At 44.5% G+C, this 27973-nt stretch overlaps 1 protein-coding gene across 4 annotated transcripts in view; it reads left to right on the forward strand.

The window, feature by feature from the left end:
• Positions 1 to 27973, forward strand: part of RTN1 (reticulon 1) — a 164569-nt gene that overhangs the window by 102235 nt on the left and 34361 nt on the right. The window contains exon 1 of one of the 4 annotated variants that reach the window (XM_069949476.1): positions 13121 to 13195. The exons of 2 other annotated variants lie outside the window; for them this stretch is intronic. In XM_069949476.1, coding sequence (XP_069805577.1) covers positions 13159 to 13195 — 37 coding nt within the window. In that variant the 5' untranslated portion in view covers positions 13121 to 13158. Of the gene's footprint in view, positions 1 to 13120; positions 13196 to 14052; positions 14122 to 27973 lie in introns of those variants that run through there. One more of the 4 variants, XM_069949475.1, reaches the window with a different exon arrangement.

The following is a 27973-nucleotide window of genomic DNA, read 5'->3' on the forward strand; positions in this document are numbered from 1 at the left end:
TACTGCATTTTCAAGTTGTATATAACAAACAACTAGGCAGGCAACACAATTTTAGGGTATGTTCACACTGAGCAAATACGGCGAAACCGCCGCAGAATCCTGCCGTGCTCAGTGTCCTGCAGTGAGTGAATGGGAGGGCGCATGTGCGTCCACTTCCTCCCCTCTCCGCTCAAAGAAGTGACATGTTACTTTTGTGGGCAGAGAGCTGCGGCAGCACAAAGCATGCGCTCTCCCATAGAGGGTCAATGACACACTGAGACAGGCGGAATTTTGCGGTGGAAAGTTCTGCCGCGGAATTCCGCCTGATTTGCTCAGTGTGAACATGCCCTTTTTGTGTAGGAGTGCTAGCCTACATGTCACATATAAGAATAACTGAGTAAGAAAAAGAAAAGACATGTATAGAATGGCTGCCCCCAGTCCCCTGGTCAGGACCAGTTCTACCACCTCCAAGACATACAATAAGTATCAGTACTGTGAGACCAAATAGGTATCTAAAGACAGGGCCGATTCTGGGGTTTCGCCCGCCTGAGGCAAACCTCAGGCGGCCGCCCCGAGTGATGGCCCACGCGACCCGATCACCCCAGCGCGTCCCCCACGACCCCGGGCACTTATCACAGCCTGGAGGTCCGTGACAGCTGCAGGGTGACATCGCAGGACCTGACGGGATGTGGAGAGCGCGGGCGACGGGACAGGTGAGCGGCCGCTGTCATTTTTGTTAAGTGATACTTAACAAAAATGACAGCAGGGGGGACATAATGCCGCCCCCTGCCGGACCGCAAAATCTGCCGCCTGAGGCGGAAGGCTCATTCCGCCTCATGGCAGAAGCGGGCCTGTCTAAAGACAATATAAATTGCACACCAATATATGTAGTAAAATAGCCAAGGCCATGTAAAAATAGCAAACGTTTGTATTTGCATCATAGATAAAATGAAAATAGTGTCAAAGGACTAGAATACCATAATACAACTGCAACAAACTGTCCTGGTTTGGGATCTAGGCTGACACTCCACACGTTCCATTCCAGACAGACGTCCTCTGGAGTGAAGAGCAATCCTGACTTTGGGTGTTTACACAAAACTAGAGCCAGACTGAAGAAAGGATTCCCAGGCAAACATTCTTAGCGCTATAAATCAGCCGAGGGCATTATTATATGTGCATAAACTATACCCATCCAAATATAGGGGCACTCCCGTTTTGGCTCTTTCAACTCAAAGCCTGTAAAGTTTGTATGTAATCAGTAAAATGAAAGGGTGTTGGTTTAAAGCACTGCTCCCCAACCAGTGGGGCTCCAGCTTAGGGCCCTATTACACCAACAGATTATCTGACAGATTTTTTTAAGCGAAAGCCAGGAATGGATTTGAAAAAAGGAGAAATCTCAATGTTTCCTTTATTACCTTTTCTCTGTTTATAGTCTGTTCCTGGCTTTGGCTTAAAAAAATCTGTCAGATAATCTGCTGGTGTAATAGGGCCCTTAGCCACCCTATTTTTAGTATCTTTAAGTTAGGGGAGATCTATCAAACATGGTGTAAAGTAAAGTTGGTTCAGTTGCCCCTAGCAACCAATCAGATTCCACCTTTCATTTTCTAAAGAGTCTGCGAGGAATGAAAGGTGGAATCTGGTTGCTAGGGGCGACTGAGCCAGTTTCACTTTACACCATGTTTGATAAATCTCCCCTATGGTATCTAAATATCGAAATATATATGTGACGCAACCCCTGCAGTGCCATAAAACCATATAGGCCCAGCAGACTTATGTACCTGTGCTTTCCCCTGCGGCAGCCTGTACTCTTTTTTTTATATTAAAATACTAAATTCCCTCCACCCAAGGGCAGGGCCTGGAGCTGTGGGTCCAACAGCTGTAATGCTAATCTGGTCCTGGCTTTCATTAGTAAGACCAATCTTTATATAAAGGAATTAAAAATTATTTATTTTAAACCCTTGTTTTTGAAAAGCACGGGCAGATACCATAGGTCGTGGGTCTCCAAACTACGGCCCTCCAGCTGTTGCAAAACCACGATTCCCATCATGCCCGAACAGCCAAAGCTTTGGATTTGGCTGTCCAGACATGATGGGAAATGTAGTATTGCAACAGCTGGAGGGCCGCAGTTTGGAGAACCATGCCATAGGTAGTAGCCACATAGTGTCTGGGTAAATGGGAAGGTGAGGGTAACACAGTCTTTCTCTGCTCCTGTCAGTGCAGCCTCTTGTTTTAGAACTTTACTCCCCTGACATGTAACCTGTGTGACACCTCTGCACCTGTCAGTGATGCTGCACCAAGATTTATATACTGCTAAGTACTAGAGATGAGTTTTATCAGGTCAGGGATTGCAAGCCAACCTTAAAGCAAAGGTACATTTGCTTTAAGTGTTGCACATGAATAGAACGGCAGCGGCGCAGGGAAGCCGGTGCTGTGGTCATTTTTTGAACCGCTTCCCGTTTCCCATGCATGGCGCTGGTGTATTATCAAACACCAAACATTGATTCTTATGGAGCCGCGTCATAGAGGGGCGGGGGCAGTGTCAGACTGATCCTCCGGTGGGCCCCTCCCCCACTCCCACTGACAGTCCACAGCTGGGGCCCCCAGACAGCCATAGAGTGAGGCTGCCTGTCCTCACTGGGCCCCAGTATCTGACGTTGCAGCAGCTGTCAGGTCTCCAGCAGCCCTGGCAGGATACCTGGACTCAAGACCGGGCAAAACCATGTCCCCGGTATCACCCAGGAAGCTCCGGCCCCCGAGGCAGGAAGCCCCGCCCCCTGTCTGAGTAACTGATCTCTCTCATGCAGAACAGGGAGAGGAATCGCTGGGAGACTAAATGAACCATACAGGTGAGGTAAGTATAGCTGTTTTTTTTTTTTTTAAATAGAGATGAAGGGGCAGGAGAATGATGAAGGAGGCTGTAGTATGGTGATGAGGGGCAAAAGGATGAGAGGGGTAGTATGATGGGGTAGGAGGATGATGGAGGGGTAGTATTATGATGGAGGGGCAGGAGGATGAAGGGGGTAGTAGTATGATGATAAAGGGGGTGGTAGTATTATGATGAAGGGGTAGTAGTATGATCTTGGAGGTGCAGGAAGATGAAGGAGGTAGTAGTATGATGATGGAGGGGCAGGAGGATGAAGGGGGAGTAGTATGATGATGGCAGGGCAGGAGGATTAAGGGGGTAGTAGTATGATGGGGTAGGAGGAGGATGGAGGGGTAGTATTATGATGGAGGGGCAGGAGGATGAAGGGGGTAGTAGTATGATGGGATCGAAGGATGATGGAGGGGTAGTATGAGGGAGGGGCAGGAGGATGGAAGGGGTAGTAGTATGATGATAAAGGGGGTGGTAGTATTATGATCAAGGGGTAGTAGTATGATCTTGGAGGTGCAGGAGGATGAAGGAGGTAGTAGTATGATAATGGAGGGGCAGGAGGATGAAGGAGGTAGTAGTATGATGATGTATGGCAGGAGGATGAAGGGGTAGTAATATGATGATAAAGGGTAGGAGAATGAAGGGGGTAGTAGTATAATGATAGAGGGTAGGAGGATGAAGGAGGTAGTAGTATGATGATTAAGGGCAGGAGGATGAAAGGGTAGTATGATGGTGGAGGGACAGGAGGATGAAGGAGGTAGTAGTATGATGATGGAGGGGCAGGAGGATGAAGGGGTAGTAGTATGATGATGGAGGGGCAGGAGGATGAAGGGGTAGTAGTATGATGATGGAGGGCAGGAGGATGAAGGGGTAGTAGTATGATGATGGAGGGCAGGAGGATGAAGGGGTAGTAGTATGATGATGAGGGCAGGAGGATGAAGGGGTAGTAGTAGGATGATGAAGGGGCAGGAGGATGAAGGGGTAGTAGTATGATGATGGAGGGCAGGAGGATATAGGGGTAGTAATAGGATGATGGAGGGCAGGAGGATGAAGGAGGTAGAAGTGTGATGATGGGCGGTAGGAGGATAAAGGGGGTAGTAGTATTATGATGGGCGGCAGGAGGATGAAGGGGGTAATAAAATGATTATATGGGGTGCAGCTGCATCATATGGGCACAAACTACCAGTATGCACAGTCAGTCATTGGAGTGCTATCTCTATAGCCTGCTCTTAGTGGGGGACAAGGGAGTTGTCGCAGATCCAGATGAATCCAGGATAGGGCCGGGTCAGTATGTCACTTTTTACCGATTGTTCTTTGGTGGGCCCCAAGGATCATTTCCTGTGGTGGGCCCCAGGAACCCCAGTCCGACACTGGGCGGGGGTTTCCTCCCACTGGAGGAGGCTTGACGGCCTCCAGTGCTTCAGCCCAGGCTAGTGCTCAGTAATAGACCGGCACTGTGCACAGAAACCGGGTTGTGGCATCAGCTTCCCTGCACTGGTGCCGTTCTATTCATGTGTAACACTTAAAGCAAATGTACATTCACTGTGGGAGGCCTCTGTGCCCCCCTGATTTATGGTCCCAGTCACATCTGCAGACCTAGTGGCTGCTATGGCTATGCCACTGTTTGCAGTCGTTGGAGATCCACAGTTTGGGAAACACTGGCCTAAAGGTTGCTGCAATCTAGATAGACATAGACATGTCTAGGGTTATATTGTGACATGTGCAATGCAAGCTCATGCCAGATTGCAGCTGCTGAATTAAATATAAGAAAGGAATTCATGTCTGTGTGACATGTCAACAGTTTTAGTCGGTCAGGGTCTCCGCATTGGCATCCCATACATTATGCATATGACCTCACCCAGTCATTGACCTCATCTCCATCTATATACTGCATTTGAAGCTGGGACCAGTAATTGGCTTTAGCATCACCTACAAAATGTTGGGACACCATCGTAGCACCTCTGGTGGAAAAAAGCGGAGTGATTAAGGTGCTTGAGTACTGTTATTATAGTGGCCCAACCTTTTGTTAAGATTTGCAAGCTGCCAGAAAACCCCTTTAATTACTTTTCACAGTTACTGTGAATTCACTGTGTAGAGAGGCAGGTTTCTTTATAACTTGCACATCATCTATGTGGGGATTTTTAATAATAGGCAGCATGAAGAGACACAGGGGAAATATCCACTGTAATAGTCTTTTTGCTTATTCCATCTTTGAGAAGGTAATTTGTAAGGCCTATTATGCAGTATTACTTTTCTTACTCAGTGCAATGCTTGTAGTGGTATGGTGTGATAAATCTAAATTACTATCACCCTCTAGTGGTAAACAGTGATAATGCAGCTGTCATTTTATTTAACTATATCTGACTGTACAGTGAGTGATGGAGGAATAAACACAGATCATGATCTACAAATACTGAATTGAACCTGCAGAGTAAACACGGTTTGCAAAATGTTTTACAGTTGCGTGCGTTATTTTAATGCAGTATATATGAAGGATGGAAAGATGGAAACTTGAGCTATATCTATATTGCCCACTTTCTTCCTATAGCTCTAAAAGAAACAATCTAGAAACGCTGGACAGATATCCTTTACTTCTGTGCCTTACAATATATAAAATGAATGATACTGCACCAAAAATCTCAATCAAGCTGATCATTATTCCTTTATTTACATATATATAGTGCTAACATATACTACAGCCAGGGCCGTATGTACCACTAGGCACCTGTGGTCCAGTGCCTAGGGCCAGGGCCCGCGTCAGAACAAGGCTTACCTGGGCAAGTGCTGGGGCCCACAGCACCTCTAGGGGCCCAAAGCTCTCCTAACTATAGTGCAGGGTGAGTGTTGAACATCAGAAAACACAGAAGAAAGAAGCAGGGCCTGCACAGGGAGAGAGAAAGGGTAAAGGAACTGATCACATGACCCGCAGATCCTCAACCTTACAGAGCAGCCAACAGAGAGGAAGATGGAGAAGACTGAGCTGTAAGTGCTGTGTGTCAGTCAGTAATGTCAGTCAGTCAGTAATGTGTGTGTCAGTCAGTCAGTAATGTGTCAGTAAGCGGTAAGCGTGTGTGTCACTAATGTGGGTGTATGCTAGTGGTGTCTGAAGGTATTGTGCATAGTGGGTGGATGAGGGGCCTGCAAAAACCTGGAGCCGACCCTGCCTAGGGCAGCACCTTGCAGGGGGCAGCACCAGGGAGCAGGGGGAAGGAAACAACCTTAGTTTTGTTTTAATTTTTTTTTGTCTCCCACCTCCCATTCAGACTTGCCAGTAAATCTGGTGTATTTTTGAGGGGTGGGTGAGAAGTTTGGCGGTATTGGTCAGGTCTGGTATGGCAGTGTTATCCAGTCACAGTATGGCGGTATTGGTCAGGTCTGGTGTGGCAGTGTTATCCAGTCACAGTATCGTGGTATTGGTCAGGTCTGGTGTGGCAGTGGTAAATGTGATTCCTGGAGCTATTACCTCCCAATCTACCAATGCTGTGGTGAGAATTCCTTCACACAATATGCAGACTGCTCTAATCATTGATTCAATGCAGAAATTAGTTTATGTTGTAAGCAGTTAAAAACCATGAAAAATGTGATTCAGACAATGTTTCTACATGTAGACAAATGCATGTGGCCCAAACCACTTTCCCCCACGCTTCCCAAGATGGGGCGTCTTCAGGTTTAGCCTAGGGCAGCAGCAGCTGTTAATACGGCCCTGACTACAGCGCTGTAGAGAGATTGGCCTCACTCCCCAAAGGAGCTTATAATCGAAATTCCACATTAAAGGGGTTATCCAGCGAAAATCTTATAGACTTGTAATTTATTTCTTTTTAAAAATCTCAAGTTGTCCCATACTTACCAGCTGCTGTATGACCTGCAGGAAGTGGTATATTCTTTCCAGCACGGAGAACAGGAAAGGTTGTCTACGGGGATTTGCTGCTGCTTTGGACAGTTCCTGACATGGACAGAGGTGGCAACAGAGAACACTGAATCAGACTGGAAAGAATACACCACTTCCTGCAGAACATACAGCAGCTGATAAGTACTGGACTGGAAATTTTAAAAAATAAGTAAATTACTAATCTATATAACTTTCTGAAACCAGTTGATTTGAAAGAAAAAGATTTTTGCTGGATGATTCCTTTAACTTACTAGTATGGTTTAGGATTGTAGGAGGAAACTTACTAAGGGTAAAAGACCCTTAGGGTTAGGAAGCAGAAGTGAACCAATCAGGGGACTGGGGTCGTCACAGCATAATCTAGAAAACTGCCCTGTCTAAAGGAGGCACAAATTTAATAGTGAAGTAGCAGGGGTGACAGTTTAAGAAGGGTCATTGTTGTAATTGAAAGTGTATGGGGACCTTCAGTTCCTTGTGTAGGAGATCTACCCATTTCCATGCTTCCTTTCGTTTTTTTTTCTTTTAAATCAACTGTTGTCAGAAAGTTACAGTATATAGATTTGTAATTTACTTCTATTTAAAAATCTCCAGTCTTCCAATACTTATCAGCTGCTGTATGTCCTGCCGGAAATGTATTCTTTCCAGTCTGACACAGTGCTCTCTGCTGCCACCTGTGGCCCTGACCGGAACTGTCCGGAGAAGCAGCAAATCCCCATAGAAAACATTTCCTGCTCTGGACTATTCTATGCTTAGCTGCCCCAACTCTGAGCTGGGAGCTGTCAATGTAATGGATTACTGCGGAGAAGGTAGCACAGTTTGTGTAAGCACAGTTTGCTTGCTTCACCAGGAAGTGAGCCATCAGCTCGGCCAGGCCACTGCTGATAACAGTGGTCGGGAACCTAGACAACCAGATGTCAACACATCAGACACATCAGTGGGCCTAGCAGGGAGCCAGAGCTAAAAAGATAATTTAAAGTTTCTTAACTTAATTACCTAATGTTAAGATATAGTTATGTAGATGGGAGATAAGTTCCTGTCATGGACAGAGGTTCCAGCAGAGAGCACTTTGTAATACTGAAAAGAAAACACCACTTCCTTTAGGGCATACAGCAGCTGATAAATACTGGAATACTTGAAATTTTTAAATAAAAGTAAATTACAAATCTAAATAACTTTCTGCCACCAGCTGATTTGAAAGAAACAATGTTTCACCAGAGTTTCCCTTTAAGAATACCAGTATATTTGCTTGAAAACCTTACTGATGTGCTGTGATTAAGCGGTATTCACATCTCAACATACTTGGCCTATCCACATCATATGCAACAAATATCTGATAGATGTGGGTCTTACCTCTAGCACCTATACATAATTTCTAAAGAACCAGGGACCCGAGCTCTGTTTGGCCTGCTCTCAGAAGCTGAAGGTGGTTGGTAAGCTGAATGGGCTGTTTTACTCCAATAGCATAGTGCTACAAGCTATTCTCTTTCCATAGCTTGGCATGTAAGTTTCATATTACTGATTCAGACTTGTATAAAAATCAGAATGGGGAAAATAAAAGCAGGTGTCCATAATACTTCATAGTGCAGCTTTTATTCCTTAACCCCTTAGGACAACTCCAGCCAAAACTTATTTTTTAATATGTTAGTACCTATGGAAAGTTTGACAAATTCCTAATGTACATTAATTATGGCAAATGCACATATTGTGCTACTATTTCCCTTAATTTAGTAGATCATGGAATCTTCAAATTCTCTAAAAAACCGTGACGTCACAAATCAGTTGTAATTTCTATGGAATGTCCAGCAGGGGGCGTACTATATATATATAAACCAATGAGTACCATTGACTTTTATATAGCATGAGCAGATGATGGAGGAGTAGTACCAGAGCCATCCCAATCACCAAACAGCCCCTGCAGCTGCCGCCACCGCCGCCACATATACACTGCACTACTCCCATCATTTGCTAATAGTATAAGCAGATGATGGGGGAGTAGTACCAGGGTTATCCCCATCACGTGCACATCCCTGCCGCCGCCGCTGACATTGGCGCCAGTGATGCACTCACATGCCCTGCACCCCCAGCAGCTCGGGTGACATCAGGGAAGTTGGCAGGAGGCTGGGGCGGCGGTGAGCTCTGCAGTCAGTCCCCGGCAGGGCTTCGACAAAGAGTCAAAGCAACTCCAGCAAGATGTAACACCTCCTTGTTCTAATCCTTGACCCTGCTTGATTATCCAGCTGACAATTAAAGGGGTACTCCAGTGAAATTTTTTTTCTTTCAAATCAACTGGTGTCAGAAAGTGCCAGAGAATTGTATTTTACTTCTGTTTAAAAATCTCTAGTTTTTCAGTACTAATTAGCTGCTGTATGTCCTGCGGAAATAATTATTTCTAGTCTGACACAGTGCTCTCTGCTGCCACCTCTATCTGTGACAGGAAATGTCTAGAGCAGTAGCAAATCCCCATAGAAAACCTCCCCTGCTCTTCAGACAGGAAAGAATATACCACTTCCTGTAGGATAAACAGCAGCTGATAAGTACTGGAAGACTGGACATTTTTAAATAGAAGAACATTACACATCTCTGACACTTTCTGGCACCAGTTGATTTGAAAGAAAATGTTTTCCCCTTTAAGCAGGGATAGGGATAGGAGGGGAGTGAGGAAGAGTTACAGCCCTTAGCACATCAGAAGCTCGGGTTGTAAAGTGAGATCAGTTATAGAAAAGTACACTGTAATACATTATTAGTGCTGTATAGGCAATCAAGCCATTGCATAGTAAAGTCCCGGGGGAGGTATATAAAATGCCCTATATTGTTTTTTCCATTTACAAATAATAAAATATTGAAAATCTTGAATCATTGTACATGTAACAAAAAGTTGCAAAATTGCTCATTTATCTTAATTTCACTCGATTGTTTACTTTTTGGGTTCAAATTAAGGAAGATAAATTGTGCTACTAGAAAGTACAATTGGTCCCACAAAAAACAAGCTTCCCTGTCGAAAGAAAAGTAAAAGATGGCCATTAGAAAGCAAGGAGTTAAAAACAAACACTGTCTGTATCATTAAAGGTTTTTCTTTTTATTTGGCCCTGTGTATAAAATGCACAAACTGGAGTGATTTTCCATTGCACCAATAAGCAGTTCTATATTGTGAACAGCAGTGGTAAAAGTGAATGCTGTAACGTGTCACATATGTCTACACTGGTGGGCACCACTGATCCATGCAATGAATGATCATAAAATAAAAGCTGTTTATGATCTCCAGTATAATCTATGAGGTGTCATGTAGCCTGCGTGTTAGTGACACATATACAGTACGCCAGACTAAACATGGCCGACAGCTGTTTGTCACATCAGCTCTCACACTTTATCACGTTTGTTGTGTTGTTTGATACGAGTTTTATCAATGAGACATATAAATAGTTTCTTGTGCTAATGGCTATTATAAAGCTATAGGCAAGAAATATTTTATATACTGTAATAGGTTACGGCTAAAGATACTCTCTATGAGTGGTCTGCAACTTGTGGCTTTCCAGTGTTGCAAGACTACAACTCCCAGCATGCAGACATGGTTTTGCTACAGCTGGGGAGCCACAGGATGAAGATGAGGGTATTAAGCATGATAGTGAACAACTACAGAAATCTTGTTACTATGAGTCCACTGTATATTTTATTAAAGAGGATGTACCATCAGGTACATCCTCTTTAATATGACCCACGGATAGAATGGCTCCGTCACAGGAAAGCCAGTGCCGCGGACCGGTTTTTGAACCGCGGACCGGTTCCCGTGTACGGCGCCGTTCTATCCACGGGTAACGGCCCGGGGCTGAAGCACAGGAGGCGGTGGGAGGGAATTTCCTCCCTTCTATGACGCGGCTCCATTAGAATCAATGGAGCTGCATCATAGAGGGGCGGGGAATTCCTCCCACTGAGGGTGGGCCAGCCTGCCTCTTGTGCTTCAGCCCTGGCCCGGTACCCGTGGATAGAACGGGGCCGTACACGGGTGGTGGTACACCATGATGGTACACCCTCTTTAAGTGCTATTAGCCAAACAACACATTGGGGGAGATTTATAAATTGTGGAGTACACCATGGGAAAGGCAGAGAATTTTTTCCCAAAAATCAGCACCTTTTCCACAGTGTATACCCCACTCGCCTGATAAGGGGGCAAGGAAGTGAGGAGCCGTGGCCTACTCCCATGGCTGATTAATCATGATTTATGTCTTGCGTAAACAATGTCAGAAATCTTCACCTGCTCTAGAACTGGTGTAGATTTCTGCACCTACCTAGTGTCTCAGGTGCAGGTCCTGGCAAATTTACTAACAGGCATGCGCCTCTTAGCAAATCCGGTGGGGTGCATGGGGTGGGGCCTTATATAAGCCTTGTGTATGAGTACCCCAGTCTTGATAAATCGCCCCCATTATATGCATACTATCCAGCGTTCACTTGTGGTGGCTTGTGGTCTCTTCACCCATTCACTGTTGGTGGTTTATGGACCAAGGCAAGTATATTATTGGGTTAACATAGGGGTTGGGGTCTTTGTCGGTGCAGCAGGTGCCATTTTGATAGCACTTGGTAATCCATAAAGGTAGCTTATGATGGAAACAGCTACCTTGGGGTCAGCTGGACGTAGATGGGCATTCTTTAGATGTGCAACTAGGGCAAGTAGCTGGGTTGCTGGGTTTCAGAAGGGCTGTGAGCAAGTGCACCCCAGATCAGGGGTAAGGTGTCAGCCCAAAGTCATAGCTTGGCTTTCTGCCAAAGGTTTGATTTATTACGCTAGGGTACATTCACGTGTGCCATAACATTCGTGCATTTGAGCTGTGGATCTGCTGCGAATAGAAATTGATATATTTAAAGGGGTTATCCAGTGCTACAAAAACATGGCCACTTTCTTTCAGAGACAACACGACTTTTGTCTCCAGTTCAGGGGTTTGCAATTAGGCTCCATTCACTTCAATAGAACTGAGCAGCAAAACCCGTCCAAGCTGGAGACAAGAGTAGGGCTGTCTCTGGAAAAAAGTGGCCATGTTTTTGTAGCGCTGGATAACCCATTTAACACCACCAGCAGATCCTCTTGAGTGAACATACCCTTACCCTGTATCTAAATACCCTGATCAATGCCAGGTGACTTTCTGACGCCAACCTGGCAGGCAGCACTCCGGGCACATGCACATTGCCTCCCTCAACTACTCCCTTAATCAAGCCCACTAAGCGTACATTGTCTAAATAAAGAGTAGTATGGAGAGAGCCATAAGGATTGTGTTATGTATTGATTGGTGATCAGGACCTAGGGGTGGGGGGTATGACCTGTGATTGCCAACTGCACTGCCCAGGGGTTATGGAAAGTAGATTTGCCCTCCATATGTGACACGGCAATGGTTATTGGTTATCAGAACCGTCTTTATGAACCTTTTAGTTACAACCTTTTAGATACAGATCCGCAGCTTTACCTTGGAGATTGTTTCAGTCTGATGGTGTCCTATGGCGCTGCTATCTATATCCATATAGAAAATGACAGGCCTATTGCTTTAGTAGAGCTCGGCAAGTGTTAATAAGAAAGTCGTCTTAGTAGGAATTCTCCCTGCGGCCGGATAAATGCCTCTGTTTCCATGGAGACAGCCTCCTCCTGCTCTAAATCAATAATTTTGCTTTGCCCTGGATCTCGGATGCTAAAAATAATCCTTCTCTCTTGTCTTAGTGTTTTTGAACAAAATATGTATGTGCTAGCCGAACATTAGATCATGGCATAATACAGCAGTGTGTCACATAAGGGCGAAAGGAGGATACACATCCATACACAGGGGAGCTGGCACGGCAGTGGTTAATGAATGCCATCTTAGATTTATCTGGGTCTGTGGTGAACAGCTCCTTGTATATAAGCTTCTGCATTATATCCTTCCAGCACAGTGGAGCAAGCCCTTAAGGGGAAACTCTGGTAAAAATGGATTTTCTCTTTGGAAGTATTCATTAACGAGTCCAGCAGACTCCCTAATGAATACTGTGCAGGCACAGGGCTCGCCAGGAAGCACCTAATCCAGTTTGGGTGGCTGCCTAGCAACAGGCAGATAGGATCACGTAAACGGCCTTGTCACCCTATGTACTGCAGAGCCTGCACTGGTGTATAAGGTTAGCCCACATCGGCCTTGTACTGGGCTGATGAATATGATTAACAGGGGCCAGATCTAGAATGAGGGGCCTTGGGGGAGGAGGTGCACAGGGGAAGAGGCGCACGGGGAATAAGATGCATGAGGAATAAAAGGGGAAGGAGAGGGAGCTCAGCTTACTGGAGGCACAGCCAACTAAAGGTGATGTCAGTGAGTCACGTGTCCTCCCTCTCTTCAGCAGGCAGGGTTATAATTGCTAGCCCAGCCCATTGAAGACAAGGAGAACAGAGGGTGTCAGAAGGAAGAAGCCAGACGGAATGGACTCATTTAGCTCATTTTTTGCCTCCAGAGGGGGTGAGTCGGCTGAAAAAGTGCTAAGAGGGCAAAGAACATATAATTACTTGCTATGACCAATATGAGAAGCTAAGAGTGGACCAATTTTTTGTGGAATACCCCATCTTAGATATCCTATGGGTATGCCATATCCTATACAGCGAGATACACTAGAAAATCAAAACTGTCTGTGCCAAAAATCTGCTGCAAGTTGCAGCAAAAACACTTTTTAGAAATGTCTGTACCTTTAAGGGCACTTGACTTACCGGAGAGTGGGTGTGACTTTGGTTTATAAGGGCACTTGGCTTATATGCACCATAAAATGCCCCACTTGTACTTTTGTGGAATTAAAGCCAATTAACAGATGGTGCAAACCTAAACTGGAGAGTCTAAAGAGGGACCAGATTTTTAACAGTCACTGTTAAATCTGGAGCATTCTTAAACTGTCTAGTCTAGTTTACAGTCTCTCAGAATTACATAGTTTTGATTATCTCCCCTTGGGAGTTACAGAAACAGCTGTCAGGTCTATGGGAATTATGGAAACCACACATAACAGCTTGCTTGGTTCTTCTCGTCATCCTAGCTACCTCTGGACACTATACCCAGGCAAGATGGGGGTCATGGGAATTCATTCCAGAGATTAATTTGGGCCCCAGAGGTGGGACCTGCATCTATTTAGGGTGTCCTCCTGATTAGACATGAGATGAGATCACCCCTTTAAAGGACTTATAGAGCTGTTTTAAACTCAATAACAGAGTTTGTAGCCTCCATGCATCTCTCATTGTGCATCTGGCAGGAAGCTCAGGACAGAATTCTCCTTCCCTCTCTGGCAGATGATAATATAGTCCCTCCTTACTTCTCCTGCAGAAGGCAGGCTGCTCAGACGCTGCAGATGCCAGGACCGGGAAGCTCCGGAGCACAGGAGAGAAGACCGGGAGTGGGGAGAGGTAGGGTATCAGGTGTTTTGGTAAGGGCTAACGATGTTCATGCAGCCCTTACTGCCCAATTATCAGGCCGTGTAATAGGTCCAGTAAACGAGCGCCGTTCTAGCAGATCGGCGCTCGTTTACTAAAATGATTGGGCCGTAGTCAGCTATGCAATAGGACCCCAACTGATATAGAGACTCCCCCCCATGTACTATGTATTCTTATACAATAGAGATGTGTCTAATAAGCTTACTGTTTCCAGCATTGCCTTCTTTTGCAATATGCCATTTATTAGTATTGTTTGATGATTTAATATTGGACTTTCTTTTTCACTTTGTGGCCAAGGGGTGATGTTTAGTGAGTTTAGAAAGGAGTTTAGTGAGATGGTAGGATGTTGTAGACATAGTCACTCCTCAGACATTCGCTATAACAATCGATTGCTAGTGATAAGTAGCGAATTAGTAGCGAATGATTGTGAGGTTATTACATTCACCGATTGCTGTTATAAACTATTGCGGTCGTTAATCGTTCCTCAGGACACACAGCATGTTTTATTTGCGGATGACTTATTAGATGAACAATAGGCGAACAACCAACAATAATTTTTTGCCATGTTGAAAGACAACAATTAATGATTTTTCCTTCGTTGTTTGATCGGTGTTATTACAGGGTGTTGTAGGTGGGTGCATGTCTCACCAAACCGGGCCTCGGAAGGTCATAAATCCATAACAAAGGAGAAGACAGCACTTTCAAAGGATTCCAAGGCACAGGCAGATAATCATTAATTTTGATCATTATAGGGAAATTTTAAACAATAATTGCTCCATGTAATAGTGCCTTAAGGTACTGTGGAAATATCTTTAGTCTCCTTCAGGGGCTTTCATACACCACACAAGTCTAAGGTGACATTTATAATCCTAACAATTTAGGAAGGAATACAATTATGGAAAGTCAACTAAAGTTAGAGTAACCAAATTTAAAAAACAGAAGGATTGAAATGAATGTGGTGCATTTTTCACTGTCCATGTGCCACTCTATACAATCCATGCTAGCCATGAGCTGAAATATTTTTCTTCCGTAACTTCTTCTGGACCAAACCACCAGGACGCAAAGTTCTTAAGGGCTCAAAATCTGCCAAGTATTGTGCTTTCTAACCTGGGAATGTGAAGTTAGTGCCAATGCACAGTGTATGCATTGCCGCTCAGTACTGCCCAGGATCAGGGTGTTGGCATCCCGTCAGTCAAACATTTATCTGTAATAGTGAACATTTTATTGGCCAGAAAGTTTTTCTAATTTTATATATAATGCAGTAGCCAACTAAGCACAAGCTGCACCCTACATAGCAGGCCATAGGCCTCTTATTACCACTGTACATCGGTCAATAAACTGAATTCAGGTATGTAAAAAAGAACCTTTGAGCTGTAAAGCCTGCAGTTAACCTGTAAGGTATATCAGCACCTCCAAGTAACTTTTCAGGTTAAGTTGTCTTGTGTACATGAGGAGCAGCACTATTTCCCCTCTGCTGTTTTTCCCTGACCTGAGATCTTACCACAGTGGTCCCTTAAAGGGAACCTGTTACCCATCATTCTGGCGCAGAGCCCGCCCGACCCCCCGATGGAGTCCCGGATACTTTCCCTGCAAGTCCCACTTTGGACCTGGTCCCCGGAAGGAAATATTGGCGCCCGAAGCCGAGTGCGCTCTGTATGCTAATTACCAGAGATGCCCATAAAGAATGACTGGAGCCGTCATTCTCTATGGGCGTGGGACTCATCTCTGCAGAGCGTGTGCACGGCTTCCAATGGTGAGATCTCCGTCCCGGGGCCGAGTCCAGGAGCGGGACTTGCAGGAAAGAGTTAGTATCCGGAGGGTCTGGCGGGCTCTGTGCCGGAATGCCGGGTGACAGGTTCCTTCAGTAATACTGGAATTTTACCAGTAAAATGGCCACTTTTATTGGTCGAACATCTAGTTATTTACATGTTTTACGCAGATCCTGACTGTAGCATTGTATGTTGAGTCTGGTCTCAAGTTAGGATGATCCAGAAAGGAACATTGTACGTTGAAAATATTGTAACTTGAAGCCATTGTAAGTTGAGGGATCACTGTACATCTCCTCCTCTGTCCCAAGAGCCCCTACAGCAAATGTCCAGGAGGTGGGCTTTTCATGTTAGACCCACAGAGCTCTCTGTATACAAAAACAGAACATATTGTTCCATTTTACCTCCTTGACCTCTGTATAGGGCTGTCAGCAGTTTTGAGCCATAAAAAGGTCTATAGCCTCTTTATGGCTTGTGGACGCTGCCCTAAAGCACTATGGGTGAATTTACCTGCAGCAGATCTCTTCCCATTCATCTGAATGGGGCTTGCAGAAATCCTTGCACATACAGCAGAAACAATCACATCTCAGGCTATGTTAACACTACGTAAGTTCCTCAGAAATCACGGCCATTGTTACAACGGCCGTGATTTCTGCGGTACTTACGTAGTGCTGCAGGCTGAGGGAATCCCTATTGGCGCCGTGAGAAACTGAATAGCGGCTGCAGAAAACCTTGTCAGTTCACACAATGGAGCGTGAGGCTCCGGCCGCACGCTCTATTGTGTGCAGTGGGGAGTTCTGATGCGCCTGCATCAGAACTCTGCGGCGCTAAAGGGCCGGGATGATCTTTTCTGAGACCGGCCGGGTCACGGAATGGCCGATGTCTTACCAAGTGTGAACATAGCCTCAGAAATCATGGACAAATTACCAGTTCTCCGGGTCCCCATCCATCACTGCCTCTTCCTTGTTCCTTTGTTGTGTCCCCCAGCCAAACACTAATGCTATATATATATATTCATATTCTCAGACACTCCATTAGGCTACTACATGTACACACAACATCTGTGATTATGATTGGACCCTGTACATTGTACTTTATACAGTCCTGTATAATTGCAATACACAGTTTTTTGCTAAGAAAATGCTCTTTGTATTGTATGCATACTGAATATACTAATAATGTGTGTGAAGTGCATTTTAATATCCCAGACAGTGGGAACAGATTCAAGTCTTGGCCACAAGGCAGCAGCATACAGCTGTGAGAGCTTCTTACAGATAATCCACGGGAAGCCAACAGTCTTTGTATTCTAGTGACGCCGCTGAATTCTGTAATCCATTTTGGGAATTCAGCTTTGAGCATTCTGTTTCAGGACTGAAACTGTTATTTTTCAATAAGATTATAACCCTGACCTGTATATCCAACATACTGAATAAAAAAAAAATCTAGCATCATTTTAATATATATTCAGTTTTTTTGTTTGTTCATACACTGTTGGACACAGTCAAACAGCTACTGTTTGGGGATGCGTTTTTTTTCTAATTTTTTTCTTTTAATGTAATTAACCCTAGGGCTGCAACGAAAACATGGATACCGTCTATGGCTATGTTCATGTTTTCCCGGACTCCCTAGGGTGACTGCTCAATCTGCAGGCGATATCAGACCCATGCACCATTGGAGAGAGAGTTTCTTGGGGACAGAGTGGGAGTAGGATGTCTGGGGCCTGGTGTGTGTGATGTTTCAGTCCTGCTCTAGAGTAGGCTGGGAACGGGCCAGAGTAAAGATGGCGCTGGGAGACAAATTTTAACAGGTCTCGGGTGGCCTTTTAGGTGCTATAAGCACAGTAGGTGGGCCCAAAACCCCTAAAAACAATACTCTTTTAAAGGAGGAGGGGTACAGGTGGTGGGGTATAGGAAGGTTGTGACTGTTTTGAGAGGGGGGGGGGGTAAAATTAGACAGAAAAGGGTAATCTGCAGCAAGAAGCCCCACTTCTTTGTTATTACTATGCTTACCCTCCTGTCTGTTACGTCCTGCCAGTAGTGGGCAGTAGAGCAGTTAGGGTCCTTTTGCACATTCAGATAATTCACTTATGCGCTTGTTTAGCGAACAAGAAGCATTTAATTTTCCTTTAAACATTTTAATCTATGAAAAGTCGTTAATAAAAGGATAAAACTAAGAAAAGTTGTTAATAAGGTCATTATTGCGTTTGTTTATAAGATGCCTGAACTGCAGTTTTCCAGTAAGTGAGATACCTAGTGTCCGGATTTATAGCATTGCATTTTATATAAAAAACAGGCAGTAAAATAAATTACGTAAATTGCAAAGCTGTAGTATATCACCTCCCCTGCAGAGATAACGTTATTTTATTGTTAATGACAGTGCCCATTTAACATAAAAATTAAATTTTAAACAATATGTCATTTTCTGATGATAAAACCTCTGTAAGTGCAAAGAAAATATGCACCATGGCTATTGGGGTTGGTAAGTGGCCATAAGCCCACCTCTCAACATACTGAAATCATTCATTTACTACCCGACAGGCTTATGATGCTTAGAGAAGGGAGTTCCCTCAGAAACAGAGGTAGTAACACTTTGGTCTGAGAGATGTGGATCAATACTGAACACCGTTGCTTTGCATCCTGAACTAATAAGATTTCTAGTTAATGAAGCATAGCAGATGTACAGAAGACTCTGGCCATGTTTCCATTCAAATGGAGGTAATGTCATTTTACAGAAACATGTGTACAGAATCATTTAGAATGGAAACTTTGAACCTGCATGTAACCAGTATACAAGAGATAATAGTAGAAGGGGTCTGCTTTTGTTTGCAGGCAATGCGACTCTAGTCTCAGAGTGACGCAGGCCTTAGATCAATAAGACAAGACACAGGACCGCTATACAGAAGTGCAGATGCTTAGTGCATTGTAATAATTCATAGTGGGACAAGAGCTGGGAATTCAGAAGCTAGGGCTTCAAGGAAATAGGTATTAATGATTTACTAGGAGCACAATAGTATTCTTCTGTGGAGTCTTCTGCTATCTCTGTTCATTGTATCTTTTGATACGTCATAGTTTTTCTGCATCCTTTCTTCTGTATCTCCCTTATGCATTCCATTGTTTTGAGGGTCAGAATTATAAAAAGCCTCTATATGATATACTTTACCTCCATATCCCTCTGATCTAGTTTAAAAATTCATAAAACAAACAATTATAGGACATCGAAAACATATGCCATAAATTTTTTTTCTTTTATAATCTTTATTTACGAAACTTTTGTTACAAACCTACATATAACAATAAAGAAAACAAAGCAACCCCCCCTCAACAAAATAAAACCCACACAAAGATATAGAAGATGACTATCCCCTCAATTTCTAAAGATGTAGCCTCAAACTTCTCATAGATCAAACATAAAGAATGAGAAAAGTTGTTCTACATTACTTACAATTTATAATTTTTCTGCCTGGGACCAAGGTGGGGAACCCCCATAGAATAGAACGTCACTCTATCTTGATTCAGGACTCTACCAACCAACCACAAATTTACCTACCAAAGAGGAAAGGGGGGGGGGGGGAGGGAAAGAGAAAAAAAACAAAACAAAAAAAAAAAAACCCTTTATCACCTATGAGGGAAATATTTATTATCATACGGAGGTAACCACTATGGGGTCGGGTTGAGAAACAGGGGGACACGACTCGGAAGGAACTAGGTGGGCATAGCCAAAGCACCCCCCGGCATGCGTCTGAGAGTCCCCGAGGCATAACGCAACAAAGAGAGAGAAAGAGAATATAACGCTTTAACTAAAGAATCCTCTATTAACAAAAGGGAGCAAAACGCCCGTCTGGTGCAGCCCCACACCAAGGAGTTACCCATGAGGACAGTCTCCCCATCATAATACATCCAATTAAATCTTGGGTTTCACTATGGGTCACAAGCTCATATATGATGAGGCTAGAAACCCCACTATTACTCCCCATTATGACGCCACTAGCAGACAAACATTCCATTTCACATTAGGATTTCCTTATCTCATATTCCATTCCTATGGGGACATAGGGTATACCTCCGGCCCCTGCCCATATATAATGAACAGACGCCTCCAGCATCCTCCCCAATATTTCCCATAAACTATATCCATATAGATTATAACCAACAGTAGCTCCACATAAAAAAGTCACCTCGGGGATATCCCAAATCAACACACCAAGATGGTACTCCAACCCGCCCCCACCGCCCGACCAGGTCACTCCCACCCCACTCCTCCTCCCCTCTAACAAATTTAATCCCTCCCACCTCCCCTCTAAGACCTAACATAACATTTAAGGGGTCCCCACCCTGATCCCCGGCTCACAATTACCACATATCTTAATAAGGCTCTAACACAATCTGTACCGGCCCATATATTTTCATACAGTAATTACACCTCTACATCTTTGTTAAAACAAAAAAAAAAAAAAAAAAATGCCATAAATTTTGATCAGCAGATATGACTACATGCACTGCACAAAGAAGAGAGAATCTTGTCCATTTATATCTCTACAGCAGCATAGAGGGCATTATAGAGAAGTACTGAGCAGTGCATGCTATTAATCCAACACTGGGTGAGAGAGAGTTGTGCTCAAAAGTTTACATACAACTTTTTTTTTTCACTCATGGTTAGTGGTTGGGTGAAGCCATGAATTGTCAAACTACTACGTTTTCTATATTTAAATCATAATGACAACCAAAAACATTCAAATTACCCTGATCAAAAGTTTACATACCCCAGTTCTTAATATGATGTATTGCCCCTCTAACAATAATGACAGCTTGAAGTCTTTTGTGGTAGTTGTGGTTGAGGCTCTTTATTTTCTCAGATGCAAAATTGCCCATTCTTCTTGGCAAAAAAGCCTCCGGTTCCTGTAAGTTCCTGGGCTGTCTTGCATGAACTGCGTGCTTGAGATCTCCCCAGAGTGGCTCAATGATGTTGAGGTCAGGAGACTGAGATGGCCACTCCAGAACCTTCACTTTGTTCTGCTGTAGCCAATGACTGGTCAACTTGGCCTTGTGTTTTGGATCGTTGTCATGTTGGAACATCCAAGTACGTCCCATGCGCAGCTTCCAGGCTGCTGAGTGCAAATTTGCCTCCAGTATTTGCTAATAATGTGCTGCATTTATCTTTCCTTCAACTTTGACCAAGTTTCCTGTGCCTTTGTAGCTCACAAATCCCTAAAGGATCAGCAGTCCACCCACATGCTTTACAGTAGGAATGGTGTTTCTTTCATCATAGGCCTTTTTGACACCTCTCTAAATGTAACATTTATGGTTGTGGCCAAAAAGTTCGATTTTGGTTTCTTCACTCCAAATGACCTTGTCCCACAAGTTTTGAGACTTGTCTCTGTGCTGTTTGGCATATTGTAGGCAAGATACTTTGCGGCATTTGCACAGTAATGGCTTTCTTCTGGTAACTCAACCATGCAGCCTCTTTTTCTTCAAGAACCTCCTTATTTTGCATCCTGAAACAGCCACACCGCTAGTTCTCAGAGAGCCCTCTATTTCAGCTGATGTTATTACTGCTGACTGGCATTATGAATTCCTTATATATCTTTTCGCACCCCTTTCCTGTTTTATACAGTTCAGCTACCTTTTCCCCTAGATCTGTTGACAATTCTATTGTTTTCTCCATGACTCACAATCCAGAAACATCAGTGGCTGGATGAAAGATGCAAGAGTCTGTCTTGATCCCAGAAACTCACTCAGCTTTTATATGCACATAGATAACAAGCACCAGGTCACAGGAAAGGATGTCACCTTTAGTAGCCATTGAAACCCATTTGTGTCAGCTTCTGTGCATGTTATCAGGCCAAAATCACCAGGGTATGTAACCTTTAGATGTTTTTGGTTGTCATAATGATTTAAAAAGAGAAAACACAGTGTTTGGCAATAAATGGCTCCACCCAATCACTAACCATGAGTGGAAAAAAGTTTTTGTATTATCCTTCATATTTTCTGGAAAAAAAATAGGACAAGAAACCAAAAATTCTGCCAGGGTATGTAAACTTTTGTGCACAACTGTATGCGCTTGCTATATGTTTCTGTAGTCTATCTGCAGTCTCTCTATATTCTTCTGGCTCTCTCCAGCCACTTTCCACCTTCTTCCCGACCCCTCTTTCCTCCAAAGAGTTCTGTGAGCAGCTGTAACCTGATCCTTCAGTGATAGCAAGTCTCCTCTCTCAAGATGGGCTAAATGATAAGTTTAGGAGAGAGGAAATCAGAACAGGAGCTTCATAAGGCCCTGTTCCCACTGAGCAAAACTAGTGGAATGCCGTTAGCCTCCCGCTCATAATGGGAGTCTATGGGAGGCGCACGCTCCTGCTCTGTCCGCGCTGAAGAATGAACATGTTCCGCTAGTTTTGCTCAGTGGGAAGGGGGCCTAAGAGACGAAAGAAGCATTTAGAAAACACATTTTTGATTGTATCATTAATTGTTACAAAGTTTGTTGAAATGACAGTCACCATGTAAATACACACACAGAAGATATATATACAAATGTATCATTGAGCATGAACTCTAGAGGTTCAAAACACATCAGAATCTTATACATGCACCCTCCCTTTTTATGTTAAAATGAAGAAGTGTTTTTTATTTTGTACCATTTTATGCAGAATCTTTTTTTTTTTTGTTATACTCTTACACAGCCTCTTTAATTTCTATAGGCATTTCTAGCACTAGCTTTCAAAACGGCATAGCTCCTCTTTGGAAAACATAGTCTAACTATATCAGTTTAATTGCAGGCTTTCTTTTATGTCTGGAGTCTTCGGGAAAAAAAAATTGCCATCTCTCTCAAGTAGATTCAATGTGACATTCAGCCTTTTGAAGTTTTGCCTTCTCAATAATACATTTTTCCCTTAAATGAGGAGGATAGGACATGAATATGTTTTAGCAGTTTCATCCATTGGGGCTTAAATCCCAGTAATTAGAACTCCACTTCTATCGGGTAGTAACCATTATATGTATCATTTCTGTCCAGTCTGCTATTTATACAGAATGCAATAATAGCCTAATAAATCTTAACCAACCCTGGGTCCTTCTTTCTTAAAGTCCAACTAACGCTGAAAAAAAGGTCACTTTAGGGTTGGGACAAACCTGAGCGTGCTTGAGGTTCGCTCATCATCCAACCCAAAATCCCCTCCAAAAAGAAGAGGACTCAACTGCAGAAAAGGTTAGGAGAAGAGGAATAGCTGGGAAGCTGAATGAGCTGCCATAGAGGGGAGCTGTGTAAACACCATAGGACTGCAAGCTAAGCTTTCAATAACTTAGGAGTTACAAAAACAACATAGTTTGTATGTTATGCTATGCTATACTATTTATGCAATTCTTATAAACCTCTATAGATGTTAGAAAAAACTGCATAAAACAGCCAGTTTGGCTGCAGAAGACATTAAGAGGTGATGTAACTGAGCAGTCACCACCCAGACTCATCTCTGTCCTCATACACATCGTATCATCGGGTTATATCTGACTGGCAATGTGCCGTCATTCCTTCCCATAGGGGTCTGACTCAGAGGCTTTTCCAATCTACTTGTTAAACTGGAAATTGACCCTGCAGAAAGTCTGACATAACCGTTCATAGTGCAATACATTGTTCCGAAATAGGCTGCAATTTATATTAATAGTCCTGGCTAAAGACAGCAAAGTGGCTTACAGAAAACCATGTGTTCTCTAGGTAAAGGGGTATATCAATTTCACTAACTTTGTGTTATTATGTTGCTTTCAGGGATGTTGGAGAACTGATATACTCATATAATCATATACTCACTATGGATGCTTAGGTCATTAGTTCTCATCCCAGGAACTGTGGTTTCTAGAAAGAATTTTTTTTTTTGGGGGGGGGGGGGGTGGGGGGGGGGGCATTCCATGGAGCCTAAGGGCCCTATTGCACTGGCAGAATATCTGATTTTTTTTAAGCCAAAGCATGAATGGATTTGAAAAGAGGAGAATTCTCAGTATTTCTTTTATGACCTGTACTCTGTTTATAGTCCATTCCTGGCTTTGGCTCCAAAAAATCTGTCAGATATTCTGCCAGTGCAATAGGGCCCTAAGGTTTCATGTCCACTATTTTTTTTCTTTATATGAATGGCACTGTCATTCTAGATGTTGATATCACTGCTTTTTAAAGTGACTGTACCACCAGGCCCAGGCTGAAGCACTGGAGGCGGGACGACCCACCCCCAGTTGGAAGAAACCCCAGCCTCTCCTTGACGTGACTCCATTAGAATCAATGGGACCCTATCATAGAGGGGCTAGGGTTTCCTCCCACTAAGGGTGGGTTGGCCGGCCTCCAGTGCTTCAGCTTGGGCCTGGTGGTACAGTCCCTTTAAGACCCCCTATCACTGCAGCACTTCCTGCTAAACCTAACCCTGGGTGTAATGTCAATACAAATTGGTGGTCGGACACGCACACTGACGTTCATTGCAACTCTATGGGTCAGATGAAGATAAGTGAGCCCACAGTCCACAGAGTTGAATGGAATGAATGCAAAAAGGAAAAAAAAGGGAAAAAAACAAAACACAGTGGTTGGCACTACCTGAACATGAACATTGGAGCCATAGTAATAACTGGGATTAAAAAATATTTTTATCTGGCAGTGGTCAATCTCCAGAAATCAGGATAGATGCATGAACGAAAAGTGTAAAAGCTTGGAATAAGAGCACTCACCGTTAAAACAAAAATCTGTATTCCATATTCTCTTGCTCTTTCCTTGCTGCATGGATGTTTTAAAGAATATGGAATAAAGATTTTCGTTTTAATGGTGAGTGCCCTCTTTCCAAGCTTTTACACTTTTGTTTCAACCAATTGTGATTAATTTCCCCCATCCCCCTGCAGGATGCCAGGTTTTAGAAAACCCCGGACTTCTCCTTTCATATCCAATGCCTCTTTATCAATATTGCTGCAGCCCCTACATTCTGACCATACTCCTTGGCTAGGATCCTGCAGATAGGGGATGAGTATGTTTTGTAGGCAAAGCCCCTTAAAGTGACTTTGTACCCACAATCTGACCCCCCCAAACCGCTTGTACCTTCGCATAACTGCTTTTAATCCTTGATCTGTCCATTCTGCAGGTGATGCAGTTATTGTCCTAAAAACAACTTTTAAACTGGCATCCCGTGCCCAACGGCCGGGGCTTAGATTGTGTATGCATTAGGCTGGCACAACCTCTCTGTCCCTCCTCCCCGCCCTCCTCATCATTAGGAATACTCCAGGCAGACTGTCTCCTATTCATTACCTGTGTCAGCACGGCACATGAGCTGGATCGTTAATGCACCTGTGCAGTGTTCAGACAGGAGAAAATGTTCCAGTGGCATTCCTAATGATGAAGAGGGTGGGGAGGAGGGACGGAGGGGTGGTGCAAACTTAGGGCACAGGTACTCTAAGCCCCGGCCGTAGGGCATGGGGCTGCAAGTTTCAAAGTTGTTTTTTTAGGACAATAACTGCATCACCTGCCAAACGGACCCCAGGATAGATCTTGGATTAAAAGCAGCTATCCGAAGATACAAGTGGTTTGGGGCAGTGGCGTAGCTATAGGGGTCGCAGGGGTCGCCATGGCGACCGGGCCCCTACGCTAGGGGGGCCCGCACGGCCCCCCTTGCCACTTCCTCCTGTACTCCCCCAATCCGGGGGGGGGGGCGCGGCAGGGGATATGCCTCCCGGCCCGGTCCCCCCCCGTGCAGTTAAATAGCCGCGGCCGCCGGACCTCTTTCAGTTCAGTGAGCTTCCGGGATGCCGGCCCCGGCCAGAAGCTCACTGATGCAGGACCGCGGGGCCTGGACTTCTCCTCCTCCTCAGCAGCTGACATGTGACGTCATCACGTCACATGTCAGCCGCCATGCAGTAGAGAGGAGAAATCCGGGCGCCGCGGTCCTGCATCAGTGAGCTTCCGGCCGGGGCCGGCATCCCGGAAGCTCACTGAATTGAAGAGAAGCTGCCAGGCCTGAGGGAGATCAAGGATCCAGGTGAGGTGAGTTTATTTATTTTTTTTTTCATTTTTTTTTTCTTCATTTTTTACATAAATGTTGCGATGTGGGGGGCTGCACAAGGGGTCTATACTGGGGGGGGCTGCACAAGGGGTCTATACTGGGTGGGGCTGCACAAGGGGTCTATACTGGAGGGGGCTGCACAAGGGGTCTATACTGGGGGGGGGCTGCACAAGGGGTCTATACTGGGGGGGCTGCACGAGGGGTCTATACTGGGGGGGCTGCACAAGGGGTCTATACTGGGGGGGCTGCAAAAGGGGTCTATACTGGGGGGGGCTGCACAAGGGGTCTATACTGGGGGGGCTGCACAAGGGGTCTATACTATGAGGGGGGCTGCACAAGGGGTCTATACTATGGGAGGGGGGCTACACAGGGGGTCTATACTATGAGAGGGCTACACAGGGGGTCTGTACTGTGGGGGATCTACACAGGGGGTCTATACTGTGGGGGGGCTACACAGGGGGTCTATACTATGGGGGGGGCTACACAGGGGGTCTATATCTACATTATCTGTACTCAGAGATATCACTGTGTTATCTGTTCTGTTACATAGGACTGCAGGTGACTACTACATTATCTGTACTCAGAGATATCACTGTGTTGTCTGTGGTGTTACATAGGACTGCAGGTGACTACTACATTATCTGTACTCAGAGATATTACTGTGTTATCTGTGCTGTTACATAGGACTGCAGGTGACTACTACATTATCTGTACTCAGAGATATCACTGTTATCTGTGCTGTTACATAGGACTGCAGGTGACATCTGCATTATCTGTACTCAGAGATATCACTGTGTTATCTGTGGTGTTACATAGGACTGCAGGTGACATCTACTGCATTATCTGTACTCAGAGATATCACTGTGTTATCTGTGGTGTTACATAGGACTGCAGGTGACATCTACTGCATTATTTGTACTCAGAGATATCACTGTTATCTGTGGTGTTACATAGGACTGCGGGTGACTACTACATTATCTGTACTCAGATATCACTGTGTTATCTGTGGTGTTACAAAGGACTGCAGGTGATATCAGGTGACTTCTCCAGGTTGCAGAAGTTCAAACTTCATTGTGCCCTGCTGATAGTTTATTATGGGAGTTTTGCAGCATTTGGCTCTTCAGGTTGCAGCACTACAACCCCCATCATATCCAACTGGCAGTTTATGATGAGAGTTGTAGTTTTTCAGCTGGAGAGTCAAAGATTGGAATACAATGATTAGACAATGACACAGTACAGTCCATTAATTATAGGGGGCAGTAGTGCAGTACATGAGGTGGAGGCAGTGACAGGGCATTAGAACATGGTGGCACATTAGAGTAATTGGATATAACGTTAGATAGGACTTTGCCTGATCGGGTGAGATGGGGGGCCCCAAGCTAACATTTTGCACCAGGGCCCATCAGCCTTTAGCTACGCCCCTGGTTTGGGGGGTCAGATTGTGGTTACAGAGTCGCTTTAAATAAATAGAATTGCCAATACCAAAGTGCCCACCACACAAAATAAGGCCTTATTCACACGTCTGTGTAAGGGTCCATTTACACAGAAAGATTATCTGACAGATTATCTGCCAAAGATTTGAAGCCAAAGCCAGGAATGGATTTGAAAAGAGGAGAAATCTCAGGCTTTCCTTTATGACCTGTTCCCTGTTTATAGTCTGTTCCTGGCTTTGGCTTCAAAAATCTGTCAGATAAATCTTCCTGTGTAAACGTACCCTAAGTTCTCAGTATTTGCGGATCTGCAGATATGGAGTAGTTTGTAACCCATTATTTGTTATGGTCCAATGCACATGTCTTCTATTATTGCAGGTCTGCAATTCGCAACATGTGCTCCAGGCAGTCCGCCTCTACATAAATCTCCGTAGTGCTGGAGCTGTCCCCCATAAATGTCCCCCATAGTATACGCTCCGGCCGGGATTCCATCCAGCCACACAAAAAACTGACATGTCAGTTTTCTGTGGTTGCACAGGCCCAAGCCGTGTGCTGCATTGTGTGAAGCGGTGAATTGGGATGCGGCGCACGTGGATGCGCCCGCATCCAAATTCACC

Source organism: Dendropsophus ebraccatus, chromosome 13 (genome assembly GCF_027789765.1).
Source record: "Dendropsophus ebraccatus isolate aDenEbr1 chromosome 13, aDenEbr1.pat, whole genome shotgun sequence".
Classification (NCBI taxonomy): Eukaryota; Metazoa; Chordata; class Amphibia; order Anura; family Hylidae; genus Dendropsophus; species Dendropsophus ebraccatus.